General features: G+C 41.2%; 2 protein-coding genes across 4 annotated transcripts in view; both read right to left on the bottom strand.

Moving 5' to 3' along the window:
- Positions 1 to 1,448, bottom strand: part of LIMS1 (LIM zinc finger domain containing 1) — a 73,991-nt gene extending 72,543 nt beyond the window's left edge. Inside the window, exon 1 of one of the 3 annotated variants that reach the window (XM_069770168.1) lies at positions 1,302 to 1,448. In XM_069770168.1, coding sequence (XP_069626269.1) covers positions 1,302 to 1,339 — 38 coding nt within the window. In that variant the 5' untranslated portion in view covers positions 1,340 to 1,448. Of the gene's footprint in view, positions 1 to 992; positions 1,099 to 1,301 lie in introns of those variants that run through there. The other 2 variants (XM_069770169.1, XM_069770171.1) reach the window with 2 other exon arrangements.
- Positions 1,449 to 8,350: 6,902 nt separating this feature from the next.
- Positions 8,351 to 17,651, bottom strand: part of GCC2 (GRIP and coiled-coil domain containing 2) — a 32,840-nt gene continuing 23,539 nt past the window's right edge. The window contains exons 19-23 of the mRNA XM_069770165.1: positions 17,016 to 17,233; positions 15,396 to 15,590; positions 14,460 to 14,599; positions 13,352 to 13,553; positions 8,351 to 12,232 (exon numbers count right to left, since the gene is read on the bottom strand). Coding sequence (XP_069626266.1) covers positions 12,162 to 12,232; positions 13,352 to 13,553; positions 14,460 to 14,599; positions 15,396 to 15,590; positions 17,016 to 17,233 — 826 coding nt within the window. The 3' untranslated portion in view covers positions 8,351 to 12,161. The remainder of the gene's footprint in view (positions 12,233 to 13,351; positions 13,554 to 14,459; positions 14,600 to 15,395; positions 15,591 to 17,015; positions 17,234 to 17,651) is intronic.

Raw genomic sequence — 17,651 nt, 5'->3', positions numbered from 1 at the left:
GCAGAAGAGATGTCAAATACATAACTGCTCTATTTACCCAGAGAGGCAGGCTCTGCACTGGAGCCGAAACACCTGTGCGGGGCCAAACGACAAGCACATCCTTGCAGTTGCAGGAGACCGACACTCACAGCACAAATACTGACAACTCGGCCGCTTTTGGGAACGCAGAAAGAAGCCTGGCCTGGAAACACCCATCATCGCCCGCTGAGAAAGCAAGCGGCTTTTGGAACGGCTGAAGAAAAACCAGTTACCTTTAATACACATGGACATCCCAATCACGTTATCATCTTTTTCTCAGCACACGGCTGCTAAAGCTGGTCAAGGCTAGCAAGATCCTGCCGCCTTCCCCCCCCCGTCTTGCCTCAGGGCCATTGGGACGCTGACCCCGGGAGCGGAGCTGGCTCGGCAGTCCACCCCGCCACATGCCGGCCCAGGGTGCCACCGCGGTAGCCCCGACTCGGTTTGACTTTGCTGGTGCCAGGGCTTTTCTCCGAAGCCGTGGTGCAGAGCTGGAGGAGTCTGTGGTAGAAATCAGGTGCGGGAAAGATAAGGCAGTTTTTAGCGGGGCTAAAGTCTGCATGCCAGCGGTCGTCCTGAACCTGCGGCCCAAGGCAGCTACGAAGTCGCTCCTCTTCCCTTCCCTCGACCCCAGGTTTCGACATATTAGTGCAACATTTGCCAAACGCGCTCATTAGGGACGTTTCTTCCCCAAGAAACAGCGACAGCGGGTGAGGCTTTGAAACGCTGGGCTTTTGCTTTCCGTATCCCATCCCTGTTAACCTTTCCCTACGATACGACTACTCCGTAATTGCGGGACAGGCACAAAACTACACGAAATCTCACCGCAAAAACACCCGAGGCGGTTTAGCACCCCGAATTTAAAACACCCCCCCTCCCTCGGGAAAGGACGCCTTTTAACGCAAAGGGCACGAAACCCTTCCAAACTCTTTTTTTTTTAATTTTTTTTTTTTATTTTGAGTTTTGTGCGTTACCTCCGACTTGCCGCAGCAAGGCTCCCCGCGGGGAACGGAGCCCCGAGTGGGCGGTGGAAGAGAGAACGGAATTCTGCCGTGCTCCTGCCCACCGTCCCCGGTTCTGCACGGCCGCGGTGCTGCCCGGGGGGGGGGGGGTGTGTGGGGAAGGGGGCGAAGCGCCTTCCCCGGGGTACCGGGGGAGCTGAGGCGAAGGGGGGGGGCGGCCGGTGACAGCGGCCGGGCCGCGCTGAGACAAAGCGCCGCCCGCCGCGGGAGGCGGGACGGGACGGGACGGGACGGGACGGGCGGCCCTCACGTCTCTCCTACCTGTTACAGGTCATCCCCGCCGCCGCTATCCCCAACATCCCGCCGGTTCCCGCCGCTCCCGCTGTGAGGAGCCACGCCGGGCCACGGTAATGGCGCTGGGCGGCCGCCGCCACAGCCGCCGCCGCCGCCAGGGGGCGCGCTCGGCCGCCGCGTGCCGCAGGCGGGCTCCGCCCGCCCCCCCTCTTCTCTCTCTCTCTCTCTCGGTTCCCGCCTCCGCCTCACACACCTCCCCTCTGGTAAAAAAAAAGGAAAATCTCCGCTAAATGTGAAATCTCCGCTAAATGTGAGGGATTTAGGTCCCGGGGGTGGCCTCTCGGTTAATTCCCGTGGGGTCTGGGGGGCTGGAAGAAGTGAAACGGGGTACGCGCGGCTTCTGTCAGCGCTTGGGGAAGGAAATCCCGGAGGAGCCCTGCAAAGTTACTGGTTGGTTGGTTGGGGTTTTTCCCCTAAAAATACTTTGAGATAATTATTTTTTTTTAACGTCACCAAGGTAGTGATGACAAATCGGAGGGCGAAGCACCCAGGGGTGTAGATAAAACAGAGAGTATTGTAAAAAACAGAGGAGCAGGTGCTGGAGAGTGTCTGTTCCTGTGTTTTTTTGCAGAACAGAAAATTGCTGTCAAAACAATTCCAGGTATTTTTACTATTTCTTACATGCGGTTGCGTGGCATTGTATTATTTCTAGCAAGAGAGCTGTCCCCTCACCTTAAGGCGCCAAATAGGTTCAGGTGAGTATCTGCCAGAGCAAGATTCCATTTTCAGTCAGGATTATTTAAAAATGGAACCGTACTAATAAGCAACCACGTGGGAAAAGGCCAGCACCTCGCTCAGGTTCAGCTGCCTTTTTTTAGAAAGTAAATACAAATAAGCGACCTTCAACACCAGAGCTGCCAAACCTGAAGGCCCTGCTTTACTTGGAGAGAAGCAATCTCGTTCCAAACCATAGGAGTTTCAGCGACTGACAGACAAATGAAAAGAGCATTATAGAAAATGCAGGATTATTAAGCTATCTGTATCACCACCCATCACCATCCCTAGTATCAGAACAAGGAAGTGGTGTGGTAAAATGAAAAAAATGCAAATATTTGACTGCCGGGATTAAGGAGGTCTCTGTACGGCTCCCAGAAGACAATACACTCAGGGAATACGTTAAGCTGGTGAAAATCAGCGTAGGCAGGTACAAGTGAATAGACATCAGAAAGAAATTTGAACTACATGCATGTGGAGTACATCTACTTCAGTATCCATTAGGACCAGGAAAAGAATATAAACTTTTGGGACTATAATTCACAAAAGATATTTGATGGCTGTGCCCCAAGCATGGTTCTGGACAGAGCTACAACTGTAAAAACACAGAGACATCAGACTGTTGGCTTTTTTTTGTTTGTTTATTTGCTCCTTGGCACAGTGTGGTTTTGCTTCACAAATTTAGGAATCCAAACATAGCAAAATTCCAGCATCACAGGGAGTACGTTTCTGTATAAAGAGGGAAATAAAGGATATGCCTGGAAAAGGGAAGGGATGGTATGCCAGAAGAGGGGGAGGTGATCCTTCCGCTCTACTCAGCACTGCTGAGGCCACTCCTGGAGAGCTGGGTCCAGTTCTGGGCTCCCCAGTACACAAGAGACGTGGACATACTGGAGAGAGTCCAGCAAAGGGCCACTAAGGTGATTAAGGGAGTGCAGCATCTTTCTTAGGAGGGCAGGCTGAGTGAGCTGGGACTGTTCAGCCTGGGGAAGAGAAGGCTCGGGGGGATCTCACCTGTGTATATTAATACCTGAAAAGGGAGGGTACAAAGAGGACAGAGCCAGGCTCTTTAGTGGTGCCCAGGGACAGGACCAGGGGCAATGGGCACAACCTGAAACGCAGGAGGTTCCCTCTGAACATCAGGGAACACTTTTTCACTGTGAGGGTAATCGAGCACTGGCACAGGTTGTCCGGGGAGGTTGTGGAATCTCTGACCTTGGAGATATTCCACAGCTGTCTGGACAACCAGCTCTCAGTGGCCCTGCTTGAGCTGGGGGTTGGACAAGATGACCTCCAGAGGTGCCTGCCAACCTCAACCAGTCTGTGATTCTGTTAAAAAACAAAACAGACACCCCCTTCCCCCCTGCCCAGAACCCTCAAAAACTAAAACACCCACTCATTTTAATGAGTCTGTCAGCAGAGCTTCCTTGTATCATTCTGTCCTACTTGAAGGTAATAGTACCCTCTTGGTTTTTTCTAATCAACTTTGGGCAGTCTGCCATTGATTGTAGGCAGCTTCATAAATGTCTTTAATTAACCTCAGTTGATCTGCAAGGAGTTTGGGGGCTTTCCCCATCCTCCTGGGGAGCTGTACGAGGCAGCTGCTCCTGGCTGCTAAGCCCAGCTGAAGAGCAGCACCTCTGACCAGCACAGCCTGAAACGGGGGGGAGGTGGCTGGGCAGACATGCGACTACCAGGGCAGGAAACTCCAAAACAGTAAATTCTGGAAATAATTAACAGGCAGCGCCAGCCAACGAGCGCAGCCGTTACGGTCCTTCCTTTAGAGAGCACATTAACAGATTTAATGGCAAGTGAATTGCACCCTGTGCAGTTTTGCTGTGCTTTTAAAGATGACATCCCCAGAGCCCAGTCTGCTAGCAATATAATCTCAAAGTAGCAAAGGCATTCACAGAGCGCTGAAGAGCCTCCCCCAAACATGTAGGTATGCCAAACACTAAGTACTTGCAGCTTTTGGAAACACTGTACCAAGAAAAGCCAGGAACTCAGTTTCACAGATTGCCTCCCTAGGCTCTGTGCGCTTTGCAGCAAGTTTGCGCTTTGGCTTTGGGGTCTGATTTAAATTTTTGTTGTGTCTTGCTGTACAACAGAAGTAACAATTCTTAATTGTTATTAATTCTCCATTACATAGTATTAGAGCATGCTGGCATTCTAATTAACTTGTAAAAAATCAGTCCAGAATACTTAGGCAAATAATTTAATAGGATTCATGAAAACAGACCACAAACTCAAAAGAAAAAAAAAGGTCACTCCTTCAGGTCCAGTATGAAAGACTACATCCATTTTCTTCCTATGCAGTTTTTAAAAAATATGGTAATCTGCCTACTTATTTCTGCTTACAAACCCATCACAAAGTGAAATATTCTACTGCTAATGTACTTGGCATCAGGAGGAAAAGTGCCATTATGCCCAGCAGACAAGTGAGGAAACAGAGACAGAGAAATTGAAATTAAATTCACAGAGGCAGCGTGTGACAGAGCAGGGACTTTGGACTCTGTGTCTCCAGACCACCATATTAATCACAAAATTAATATCCTTCCCCCCCCTCCCCTTCCCATCTCTCCCTGTTAAAGAGCAGTTTTAAGTGGACATATGCTTTTGATGTTCCATTTCCAGAGCACTTTTAAGTCTTCTGTTGCTGTTGAAAAGCCAACATATAGTACCACAGCTGGCAGTGGTAGAAGTGACAGCACAGAACCTTTACCTATTCAGAGCTATACACATTTGCAGCTTTGCTGATACCAAACAAGACCATTACGGTAGGCCTGGGGAAGAAGTGAGAAGGGTTATTGGGGAGACAGACGAGAAGGCGGCTGCTCGGAGAAAGAGTTTGACTGCCTGTCTCTGATCGCAAATATCAGCATCTTTACACCAAGTTGTTTTTCATTTCCAGAAAAAGTGTTTTACAGTTTTGCCATAGTGATATGAAGAGACTTGAGTAAATAACTTCCAGCTGCGGTATTTCTCTAGCTTTTGACTTTTCCCAAAACTTCACACAACCACAGATGGTATATTCCTCTTCATGTTGTTACTGACTCCGAGCGCCTGTTAACACAGCAGCCCCGTGGTTGTTTACCTTAATATAATCAATGGATTTCAACTGTAAACCATGTCAGTGTCCTTCATGTCATACCTCCAAAGCTATGAAGTTAAAGCAACAGCAAAGGAAATTTTGACTATTTAAGGATGAATAATTTTTGAACACAGGGTGTCCGGCTAAGCTTTCCTAGCAAAACTGTTAATTCCCAAGTAACAAATTATTTAGGTTTCACCTTCTTGCTCAGCATTAATAACTTCTCACAACTCAGTTATAGAAACAAAAACATTTTGACCACTATTTGATCTCCATCAAAATCTTTGCTATTTTTAAAAAGAGTATATAGTTACTCAGAATACTAACAAACAGGCTTATTTTAGTGATCATTCTGACATCCTTATAAAAGCAAAGTCAAATTTCTGCTTCGTGCATTTTAGACATGCCTAGTACATTTGGCTTCACATTTTCTTGGAAGATGGAAGGAGATTGTGCAAGAATAAGGATGTAACTTTTACAGATCAATCTCAAAACCCTGCAAAATTGATCATTAAAATTCCATATTTAGCAGCATAAATTTCTGCTTCATGACAAGGTTGGTAATTGGATGGACACACTAACGGCTGAAGAAAAAACTTACGGCAGCACCACAAAACAGGTACTTTAAAAAGTAACTTAATGACTTTTGGTGATCATGGTATTATTCTCACATTTTTATTTAAGCTTGTACACCACTTGCATATAAAGAGAAGAATATGGAAATTTGTCCACAGCAATGTTTATTGTTAGTGATGCTTTAAAAAAAAGTTCAGGGCACCTATTCCAAACTGAAAGCTTAGTCTACATAGATAGATAAAGCTATAAAAAGAGTTAATTTAATACACAGTCATCCTTTCTGTTTATCAGGATATTCTCATTATGCTCCACCTATCATAAAAAAGAAACTGCTCCCTGAGCCACCCCAAATTCCTAACCCACGCATCAGAAATAGTTTTTCAAAGTCATCACTGTTCAAGTGCAGAAGGTAGGGAACAAATCTGATGGCAAATCCTGCCGACAAACCCTGTCCTTCTCTACTGCACAGGGAACGTATTTCTAGCTATTGCAAGATCAGTGGTATTAGTACTGGGGGTGGGAGGGAAGTCATTGCTCAATGACAACAATTTGATGCAACCAGTTAGAATTACCTGTTTATTATTTTGTATGGTTATTTGGATGGTTTTGCTAATGCCAGTATTCTGAGGTTTTCCAAAGAGAGGAGATGTAGCTCAAGAGTCAAGCAGCACAAAAGTTGGTCAAATACCTTGGGATAACTAGAGGGGAAACAAACAGGTTCCAAGTCAAAGTAATTTAAGTCTGTCATTTTTCTATTTTAAGCTTTTTCTCACTGCAATTTCCATCCTTCACAGAACCTATTGTTAGCTTTTGTGCATTTTCTGAAAATCCTCCTCCTGCAAGAAAACTATGATACATCCACTATCCCCCACCGCTGTGCAAACAACCAGTATAACCAGCTTCCCGGAGAAAGGCTGGTGGGGAACATTAGGGCAGGGACAGAGAGCCCCCACATCAACAACAGAAGTTTTTATTGCCTCCCGCTGCTGCTCTCTCCACTCTTCCCAAGGCTGCAGCCCTCTGCCCATGGAGCAGCGACCACCCGTCTGTCCCCTTGCAGAGGCTGGCAGCTTCACCTAGATTGCTGCAGCTGCAGGTTGAAGTAAACAGTGTGACTACGTGTGAGAGGAACATTAACTAGTCTGTATAAATATTTAGATGCTAGAAGCCAAAATGATACAACTAGCCTTCTCCCTTGGCAAAAGTAATGCTGAGCATCAGAACTTGACTCTGCAAAGGGGAATAATGACAGTAAACAGTACTTAGGTAAAAGCCTTTTTCTGGAGTCCATAACTGTTTCCACAGTTTTTACTTTTGAGATGTTCCGCATGCTGCAAAGGGCAAGAGATCCAAGAACTAACATGTACCTCCGCTGCGGAAATGGTCTGAGTGTTCTCAGAACAAGCTTCGATTTTCAAGCAATGAAACAAGAAAAAGCCCTTAAATCCTGTACACATACACAGCTCCTATCCAACATCTATCAATTTAAAACACTTTAAAAGGCCATTATAAGAGGACTGGGACTGTGCCCACACCCAAAATAGCACACTGGTTTTCACACCAATTACCTTTACCTTGGATTCTTAAGAAGCTTACAGGCATTCAACTGACAGCAAAAAGAGTAAGTGATTCGCTAATACCAAAGTGGATTGAATTGTTGGAGCAGTAACTGATGCGCATTTCTCTACTTTGTTTTACTATCCTCAGTCTTCATTACTCGGTCCAGCCTCGATCCTCAGGATAAGCCTGAGGAACTCAGGACGGGAAGGAACCTCTTGAACCTACGATGCACCTTCTCATCCTTGCAAGACAATAGGATACATTTTAGATCAAATTCAGTTTGACAAGTAGTCAGGTTATTATTTCCCTTCCCCTAAGCATGTATACATTTATGTGAATGCTGTTAGAAGTTGACTTGAAATATCAGGCTTTCTTTTTTGACTGTTTTATATCCGTTCATTACGTCAACTCCTTTTTGCACCTTATGATCCCCTCTCTGACCACCTATTTGTATAATTAGCATAGCCTAACAAAAAATGGATGGCAAGAAGATAAACATACTAAGCTCTCACTTCAATCAAGCAAGCAAGCAAGCAACCAACCTCTTCATCCATAAAGCATCTAATCTTGCACTAGGACAACTGTGCAGACACAGAAAAATTATCACAGGGAATTAGGGAAGAGGTCATTATGTCCACTTCAAAGTTGAGTGATATTAGGAAGGAGTGCTGATTTATAAGGTAGCTAGTACCCAAAATAAAAATACTAAGCGCAGTCCTTCTAACAAGCACATTAACACCTTCTGGATCCCTCCTCTCCTTCATGTCAGATATTGTCAGATTGTTGGTGACAATCTCGTAACACATTTGAAGTAATTTAAATGAGCTGTTTTTTTAAAACCTTGATTGTTTTTTCTAAAAAACCCATAGCAAACCGATTTGTTTTCCTCTTCCATTCATCCAGAAGTACCCATCACTGTTATTGTGCTCTAAAGTAAAGACTGCAGCTACTGTACCAGATCCATAAAATCTTTCTCTTTAACACTACAGTAAACATCCCCTTGTTTTCTACCTTGCACCCAAGTAGCATTTTCTCAGGTAAGAGCAGACATTCAGGGAAAAAGAAAGGCACGCTGTTGGGTAAAGGTGAATTTTATTGAAGTGATGGCCACATTAAAAGACCATCAAAGACATATTTCCAACCAAAACACTTATCTATTCAGACTAGCAATTCTGAAATTACTACAATAAATATACTTTTACCTCTTCATACATTTATTTGGTTTCTCAGCTTGTGGGTGGTAACTGCTATTTGCAAGGCTCCTAAGGAAGATATTTTCACAGTACCAGTAATAGTAGAACTAGCAGGTAGTTGAGGAAGTATTGGTGCACTGGGTGAAGCCAAGGCATAAGCCAGATGAAGCATAGGTGGTTAAGCTACCTTCAGAGCCACTTTGTACAAACTAAGGAGAGTTCTGAAGTATTCCTCCACAATTTCAGGATATATTGTCTGTTATCAAAGCAAAAGGATGGAGGACAACAGCCAAAGGAAGATTTAAATTTAGAAAATAACCATGTTTTCTCTCAATTATACTTCGGGGAAGGAGGGTCACAAAAGAAAAAAAGCAACTCTACTCTCACATGTATCACTTCTAACACAGGTTCTCTTTGGCCACCCTGAACCTCAAATCCAACTGTCCACACCTACACTACACCCTGAGCAGCTCTGGTCTTCCTGTCTTTCAGCTGGAGCACACTTCTCTTGCACCGATGCATCTCCCTTCTGCGTAAAGGGAACGTGAAAGGCATGTAACCTGTTTCTAAGTCAGCATACGTAGTTAAAAAGTCAGCCACAGTGCACACACAGGCCTGGGAACTCTGAATCACTCCCATTTTTTGTTTTTAATTAATATATACTCTTCATAGTGATAGTAGAGTCACTTTTTTTTTTTTTTTTTTTTTTTTTAAATTATGCCCTCCTTAGGCTTCGGCTGAATGCAGGCTGATAGAAGAGTAAAAATTCGTCCTAAGCTTTTAAACTCCGGGCAGAGGTTACATTTTTTGGGAAACATCCTAACAGATACGGTACTGTAAAGAAAACAAACAAATGAACAAAAGAACCAGAAAGCAAAGTCAGCACAGTGCTCTTCCGAAAAAGAACACCACAGTATATCAAGAAGCAGCAGTACTAGTTAAAACTTTAAATTGCTTTTTGAAAGCAAATCACAGCTACAATGCTGTACATTACAAATGCAAATATATGACATATAAAAAGTTTTCTATGCAAAATAATCCTGCTTCCAGTCCACATTCTTCTATGCCATTTACTGCAAGTGTATATTAAACTTTGATATATTTGCTTACAGACAGTTTATTGCCACAAAGGTAAGTTCTGGCAATCTTGGCAACAGAACACAGTTTACTAGCAGTTATTAAAATATTTTTACATTAATTAAGATCTTAATTTTCCATTGTAAAAAAAAATACATAGTAATGCAAGTTGTCCACTACATTCATAAGTGCAACATGTGAGCTTTACTAAAAACAGTGAGCATGCAACTCAGACTTGAAAGAAGTCAATAAGCAACTGGTATTTAATACAGCCAGTGATATATGTTACTTGCATACATTTATTCACAGCTTACAATGTTAAATAATCTACAGTTCTGAAACATGTGCATTTGAAAAGGAACTCGTCACAGCTCTTTAGCGATAGCTGAGCAGACATGGTGCAGAAGAGACTAAATCAGGTCAGCTGCAAAATGAGTTTGAACTACTCAGTTCAAACTACATACTCAAAACGAAGTCATACCCTTCCACTCATGTGCTTTCATTGTGAAGATCACAGCAGGAGAATGACTTGCACTTATTTTTATGCATATTTCAAATCTCTCCTGTCACTCCGTTTTGCCATTCTTTTGAGTGACATTAACCAAATCCAGCTGTGAATAAGGAGTTAGAATTCAACATCCGAGATCTGGAGCAAATCGTGAATGTTGAAGATATGGTAATTGTTTCAAAAGCAAATGCAAGAAAGCCTAAACGTAGCCTCAGGTTTGCCATCTACATTTCCAAGTTACAGATGCCTAAAAGACTCATCCCCACACTACTATTTATCAGTTCTGTGATCTGAAAGTTCTGAAAACAGAGAACGTTTTCACCGGTTAGCACAAACCATAACGATTCCAGTTAAAACGCATATTGGAGGGGGAAGGGAAGGGGGGGAGGGGAGAAGGTGTTTAAGACTGTGGAAAGGAATTAAAATATCTAAAGCAAGCCTGTTGGCTTTGTTGATTGTGTACTGAAACATATACAAGAAGCAGAAAATTAAACCAAAAGCACAGTTACTGAACAGTTTATTCTCTTGATGTGCCCTGCCTTTCTGCTGTTCTTATGTCCAGATTAATCTCAGCCCCAAATAGGGCAATATTAAAGGAATGAACGTCACTTCCTCAGGGCCTCAACTAAGACAGAAAAGGAGGAATACTACTTAGCATTGGTATCTATACCAGCGAATGATTCTCTGTAAAACAGCACAGAGAGCATGAAAATAGGAGTGAAAAAGATGGAAAGACTCTGGTTGAAAGGTAAGCAGGGTTTAAAAACGTGTATGCATTTTACTAATTTACAAATAAATTAAGATGGTGAAAGGCAGCATGGACTATAAAGGGGAAAAGAAGACTGAAGCTAAAAAAAGGTGCTGTGTTGATAATAGAAGTAGTAATTCTATGGCAGAGATTTAATTTTCTTGAAGAAAACCAAATGTTCTGTTGAATAACCTGGAACAGAGATTATCTCATCTGTGCAAAAGGTTTGTGCAAATGATGTGAGCAAATGCAGAGAAGTGAGAGAAGGGTATAACATCTTCAATCAGAACATTTAAAAGACGCATCTATTGACAAAAGCTCTGTCCTTTTCTTTCAGAAGTTTTTGTTAGGAGTCTGACCTACGGACTCAGATTCTTCCTTTAGTGTCTTCAATATGACTAAGTCAGTATGAGTAGTCTTTTCACTTAAGTACAGACATCACTACAGTAATGAAACATTTATTTCTTCCTCGTCTTGAACACAAACTTCCAACCTCAGGGTAAAGAGACATAGCTTAAGCCCTTTCTCCCAAAACTTCAGCGCACTTACGACCTCTGATTCTTGGAGTACTATCCCAAGACTTCCATAGGTGCCATTAACCCCATTAACCTCTACTACAGTACCATGCCACAGATGTGCCAAACATTGTACTTCATATAGTTTTAGGCACCCTCTACATTTTGTGGACCGTTGCCTTCATATTTTCAATCCAGCTTTTGCAAAAAAAAAACCAAAAAAAACAACCAACCCCAAACAAACAAAACCCAACCAAAAAAAAACCCAAACCCCAAGACTAAAAATTTAGTCAAGTCAAAGCAGAAAATGCCATTTCTTCTGCATCTTAATGATTTTACATTTTGTAAGCATGACCAGAGAGGAAATAACTCAATTTTAATTTCTTCAATGTGCAGAGAGTAACACTAATCATGTAGATTAGCAAACTGACAAAAATATGTGAAAGAAACTGTAAACACTTTAAAATGCTTTAAGTATAAAGTCTAGTTATTCCAGTTACTATATTAGATCAAGTTTTTAAATCACTATCAAAAGAGCCATCACAGGTTTGTCAAATTCTGTTTCCGAGCAATTTGCAATTGATTTGTCACTTCTCATTATACTTCTGATCACCAGCTTTAACATTTACAAGAGGAATAGTTCACTGCTGTCAGAGCATAATATAGGACAGTCTTTCAGAGCTACTGAGGGCTTCTTTCTTAGAAGAGCCTAAAAAGCTGAAAATAACAAACAGAAATAAAAACCTGTAGTTCAATGGTACACCACCAACAGATTGTTCTTCTACATTAAGATTTCTCTTTTTGCAACTGTGGAATGTGTTCAAAGATTCAGCGTTTCCACTGTCTCATCGAAGTCCCGACCAGCTGTGGAGGTATGAAGCCCACCCAGAGGGCCGTGAGGTACTCTCTTCCTCACCTGAAGGAGGAAGAAGAACATGCTTTAAACTAAGTTTATTATGTTAGACATTGCATCATTTGGTTTTATGACCTTGCTTCCCCCCTGCCTCTGTCCTTTTTCAAATGCTGTCCTCATAAACTTGTTGAGGAGGTAACATTCAATACCCACTCTTGGGCTGCCATAAATATATGTTCATGGATTTTATCACCAAGCCCACTTTGCTTTGGGTACTTAAGGATGTTTTAAAGAGGCCATTTATCACCTTTCTCCAGAAAAATCTAATCAGTGTTCATTAGAGTGCCAGAACGACGTCAAAATGCTATGCATTTAATTTACATCTCATCCTTTCAAATGCAAGGCCTATCATGGAATGCACTACTTTGCCACTTCCCTTATTTATGTGATTTTGTTCACAAGTTTTAAGTGCTTATATATACAGACATGGTACTTACTCTTTATATTAATTTTAAAATAAAGTATGGGTCAGTTGCTAATGAAGTACAAGAAGCTACAGGTTGATACTGAGACGTGACGAGCAATACCTTACAGAGCATTAAGGGGACGAATGCTCAGACTATTTGAAATGGATGGTCAGCACTTGGGTTAATTTCTTGCAAAGGCTTAACTCTTTTTCTTCCCTTCCCTAGTTCCTTTATTTCTGAAACAAAAACCATACTTGCTTGAAGAGATTTTTAAAATTAATATATTGAAACTAATATTAGATCTGCAGTACTGCCTTGAGAGGACCACTTTATCTTCTTAGAACATCTGCCAAGAAAGTAATTAATTTATATTAACCTCTATTTTATGGTCACTTTAACAGAAATCTTTAACTCTACTCAAAACATGAACTTATTATATTTTTACAACTTACTGTCGTCTTCCTAAAATGTGTATGTTTCAGAAGAAATTCTATTTTACCTTAATTTTATTTATATTTTGGGGTATTTGTTCTCTTTTCTGAAAACTGAATAGTAACTTCCCAACAGAGCAAAATGGTTTTATTGCTAGCTCACTGGCATTATGCTGCTAAGCTTTGTTTTTTCCTCAAAGGTCTACATAAAAGAAAGCACAGAACTTCCGTTGCCTTTATTTCCACTTCTCCTTTTTTGTGACAATGTTCTGAACACCACCTACCTTGGGCAATTGCAACTAGCTTCCCCTTCTCTTCAGGGCTGAGCTGCAACATGGTGTCTATTACAGGGAGCAGCCTTTCTTTCTCACTTCCCGATTTCAGAAATATGAACTGCAGTAGAACATTCTTCAAGTATTCTAGATTAGCCACAGACTTTTCTCTCTCTTGATTTCTTTCCAATCTTCTTATTTCATTCTTAAGAAGCTGCAGATGAGGGGAAAAAAATATGCACTATTGTTTGCTTCATATAATGAGCAATTGAACAAAGGTCTTTGGAAGACCTAGAAAGTGAATTATGCAGCTTGCTTCAAAAAGAATAATGTGTGCATAGCAACATATTCTGGACAAAAATCCAGTAAAAATTGAACATGTGATAATGTTGTCCAGAAATAACTTTTTATTGATCAAAAATAACATTTTTTGAGAAAATCTGTGCAGTAGTTATGATACGTGGTACTAACTATTCAATTTCAGTGACAAAGCTAAAAAAGTGACAGCTAAATAAGCAATGTGGATCAAAGATTTAACAATATCATCATTCATTAAGAAACATTTTATAAAAGAAAGCTTAGCATGTTTAAAGAATATGTTAACTTCACAAATGTTTTCAGAAAACTCAAGGAGGTACAATAAAATAAAATCAAACCAAACCAAACTCTATTAGTACATGTATCTCTAAACATATATCTTCTTTTAACTTAAGACAGCTAAAAGGAGTTACAGAAAGAGAAACCAGATGATGCTTCCCTTGGGATTTACTGCTTTTATCTAAGTGACAACAGTAAAGGGACTTTACTAAACATTAAGCTTCCAAATTCTTGAGGTTTGGGGGTTTTTTTGTTTTGGTTTTGGTTTTTTTTGTAGCAGCTTTTACTCCACTTCCCCCCACACCCTTGACTAGAAATTGTGTGGAAAAAGCCCAAAAAACTGAAGTCAACTCTGGAAGTGCTAATTAGTCTTGTGGAATAAAAGCCCTTCCAAAATTAAGTTTTTTATCACCAAATTTTTATAGACTGGGATTTTCTGAAACATATTTGTGTTAAACATTTGGTCTAAGAAACAGACCACAGAAGTTACAGCTGTCCCTACATTTCCTGCATGTTTGCTAACCTTTATTTGTTCCATTAGGATTGCATTGGTTGCTTCTGATTCACGAAGTAATTCATTCAAGTGATCAGCACTCTTCGCTGTTGTGTTTAGTTTCTGAATCAGTTCATCCTTGGTGAGTTCTGTCTGCCATGGAGGTGGTTCTGCAATTAATTGGAAAAGAAAACTGAGAGAAGGAAAAAGCACTTGCATCTACTTTGTACTAACTTAAGACTTGATTAATGTAGTTTCTTAGAAACAAAATCCATGCAGAGTCAGACTGCAAAATTAACAGGCATTATTGCTGCTGCCGCATGCATGTTTTGTGATCTATTTTTGTATGTAAAAGTATATTAGAAGGGGACTGGCAAATCAGTTCTAAGTACGTCAAGATACATGGTTTTAATTTACCCCTTGTTTCCTACCCATAGATGGAGATTTTCAACAGTTCTCCACTAAGTGTTCGGTAGACTTTTAAAACATGATTAGATGTTACGATGTATTTTTCTACTTTTGGGGCGACTGTTAGAACATTGTTCTTCATGCTGGCTTTCAGTTTCCTAGAAAAAAACTATGAATAAAATCCTGTTCTAATAAGCCACATTAAGATGACCAGACATTTTATCCTTTCATTAACAAGAGTTAAATCAGCACTTAATTGTCTCTAGTGGAGACGCATCCAGAATACAAAAAGTTCCGTAACTATTCACTGATTTGCTCATCCAGTCTTTTCCAATATGACATCTTTAAATCACTAAAACCTGTAGCAATGTTTTATTGTTAGTCCTTACTCCAGGACAAAACTCCTACAGAAATTCAGGACAGTGTCAACTCAGTAGCACTTAGACTTGTGTCTTGCACCTAAAAGCATGAAAACACAACGTTCTCAGATATTTTGAGGGCAAAAACTTCTGCAACTTATGTAGGCAAGTACTTCAAAAAGCCACATGTTCTACCTACCAAGTTTTGCTTCTGGGGAGTTCAGAAGTTGTTCCAAGGATGGTACATAGGTGCTGGCTGAAGAGACAGACTCCGTGTCTGTTGTTTCCATACCTTCTCCCTCTTCCCTAGCTACAGAGTGCACATCGAGAACAGGAAGGTCAGTGTTTCGCCGTTCTCTTAAGTTCTTCGTTGCTGGATTTGAAACAGCTGGACCTGAAAGATATTTACTGATGTCTGTCATCAGAATGAAATTGGTAAGGCTATTTCATAGGTGTGACTGTCTCAGATTGGAGAGCAGTATATTAAATAGTCTTCAAAAAGCAGGGGGAGGAAAGGTGAAGAAAAGGGAGAAAGCCAGACACACACATAACGTTAATAATAGAAAATATAGCCTTTCACTCCAAATGACCATAACAATCAAAGCCAGTTTCTAAATCCAAACTTGATTGGCAATTTTTATTTCAGTGAATATGAAGCCTCCATGCAACTCTCCCTAAAGATGTGTTGTAGTTATGATACAAGTGTCAAATGTTTTTAAAGCAAAACAGAATTAGCTTTTCTTTCAACCAGTCCTGTGGGAGGTGTAAATTGTTCTGTTTTAATACTGTGCACACTATCCTGCTGCTGTAGTAACATATGGAAAGAGCAACTTCTTAAACTGTTACTGCTGCTTGGCAAATGTCCAGCTACATTCTAATTAATAACTTCACAGATATAAAAACAGCACTTGAGCTTCAACACAGTAAAATCTTAAATTAGAAGAGGGATCAAATAGCAGGTATACCAATAAAAAACATTGTTGAAACAGCTTTCAATACACTTTTCTTTAGCTTTACCCCTCATACTGGAGGCAGAGGTTCAGTATGCTCCAAAATCTGAGACAAACTTGACAAGAAGAGCACTGAATATTTACAAAGTAATTTCCCTCTATCTGTCTGACAATGCAGATACTGCAGAAGAGATAACAGTGATGCAGATTCTAGAACAGAACAGAATAGTTCCAGTTGGAAGGGACCAATCATCTAGTCCAACTGCCTGACCACTTCAGGGCTGACCAAAAACTTAAAGCATGTTATTAAGGGCATTGTCCAAACGCCTCTTCAACACTGACAGGCTTGGGGCATCGACCACCTCTCTAGGAAGCCTGTTCCAGGGCTTGACCACCCTCTCAGTAAAGAAATGCCTCCTAATGTCCTGTCTGAACCTCCCCTGGTGCAGCTTTGAACTGTTCCCACATGTCCTGCCACTGGGTATCAGGGAGAACAGATCAGCACCTCCCTCCCCACTTCCCCTCCTCACAAAGATTTAAGAGAGCAATGAAGTCACCTTCCTTTTCTCCAAACTAGACAAGCCCAGAGTCCTCAGCCACTCCTCGCAGGACATCCCTTCCAGCACTTTCACCAGCTTGTTGCCTTCCTCTGGATGCATTCAAGTACATTAAGATTCCAAAGGGACAGTAATAACAAAGACACGTTCCTTACTTGGTATCAGTGGATTGATAGCACATGCTGCAGGTTCTCCAGATAAGGTTTCTGGTGTATTATGGAACCACACACTATAAGCATGTTTTAGATTCAGACTCAGGTACACAAATTTGTACCTAACCCAAGAAAACCTGGTATCGTGACTGAAAGTTACCTCTAGTGCTTGTTTCACTCTTGAGTTGGAAGAGCTGAGCTTCTACTCTGGACAGTTGCTGCTGAAGTGTCTCTACTGTCTTCCTGTGCTCTTCTTGCAGGTTCCTGACTTGATCTCTGAAATTGTTCCGGAGAGCTTCATTCTGAGCTGTCAGCTGACTCAAAGTCTGGGCATGCTCTGTTTTCATGACCATGTTATCAGACTGTATTGTGCAGAGCCTGAAAACAGCGTATACACAAACCATAAGAAATGAACAGCAAAAGACTGTCATTTTTATATTTCAAAATTTTTAGAGTTTAAAGTAGTTTTCAATTTTCATATGTATAGTTATCTTAGAATGACAGTGCAACTTTTTTTCCATTTAAATTCCTCTTTTGATAGGGAAAATCTAAGACTGAAAAAGTTACACTTATTACCTATCATATGAATGCACTGTGCTATATAAACTCTTGATTTCTATTTCAGAACACAAAATTCACACACCTTTGGGAAAAAATTAAAATAGAGACACTGCAGTCCAAACATTCTTAAATTCTAAAACTGCAACATGACTGTTTATAGTGTCATACAGGGCATGTCACCTACCTTATACTCCACTTCCTTTAACATTTCTTTACCAAACACTTACGCAGGACT

Source organism: Haliaeetus albicilla, chromosome 25 (assembly GCF_947461875.1).
Source record: "Haliaeetus albicilla chromosome 25, bHalAlb1.1, whole genome shotgun sequence".
NCBI classification, from domain to species: domain Eukaryota; kingdom Metazoa; phylum Chordata; class Aves; order Accipitriformes; family Accipitridae; genus Haliaeetus; species Haliaeetus albicilla.
Note: the sequence above shows the minus strand (reverse complement) of the source record. Positions and strands in the feature narration are given on the sequence as shown.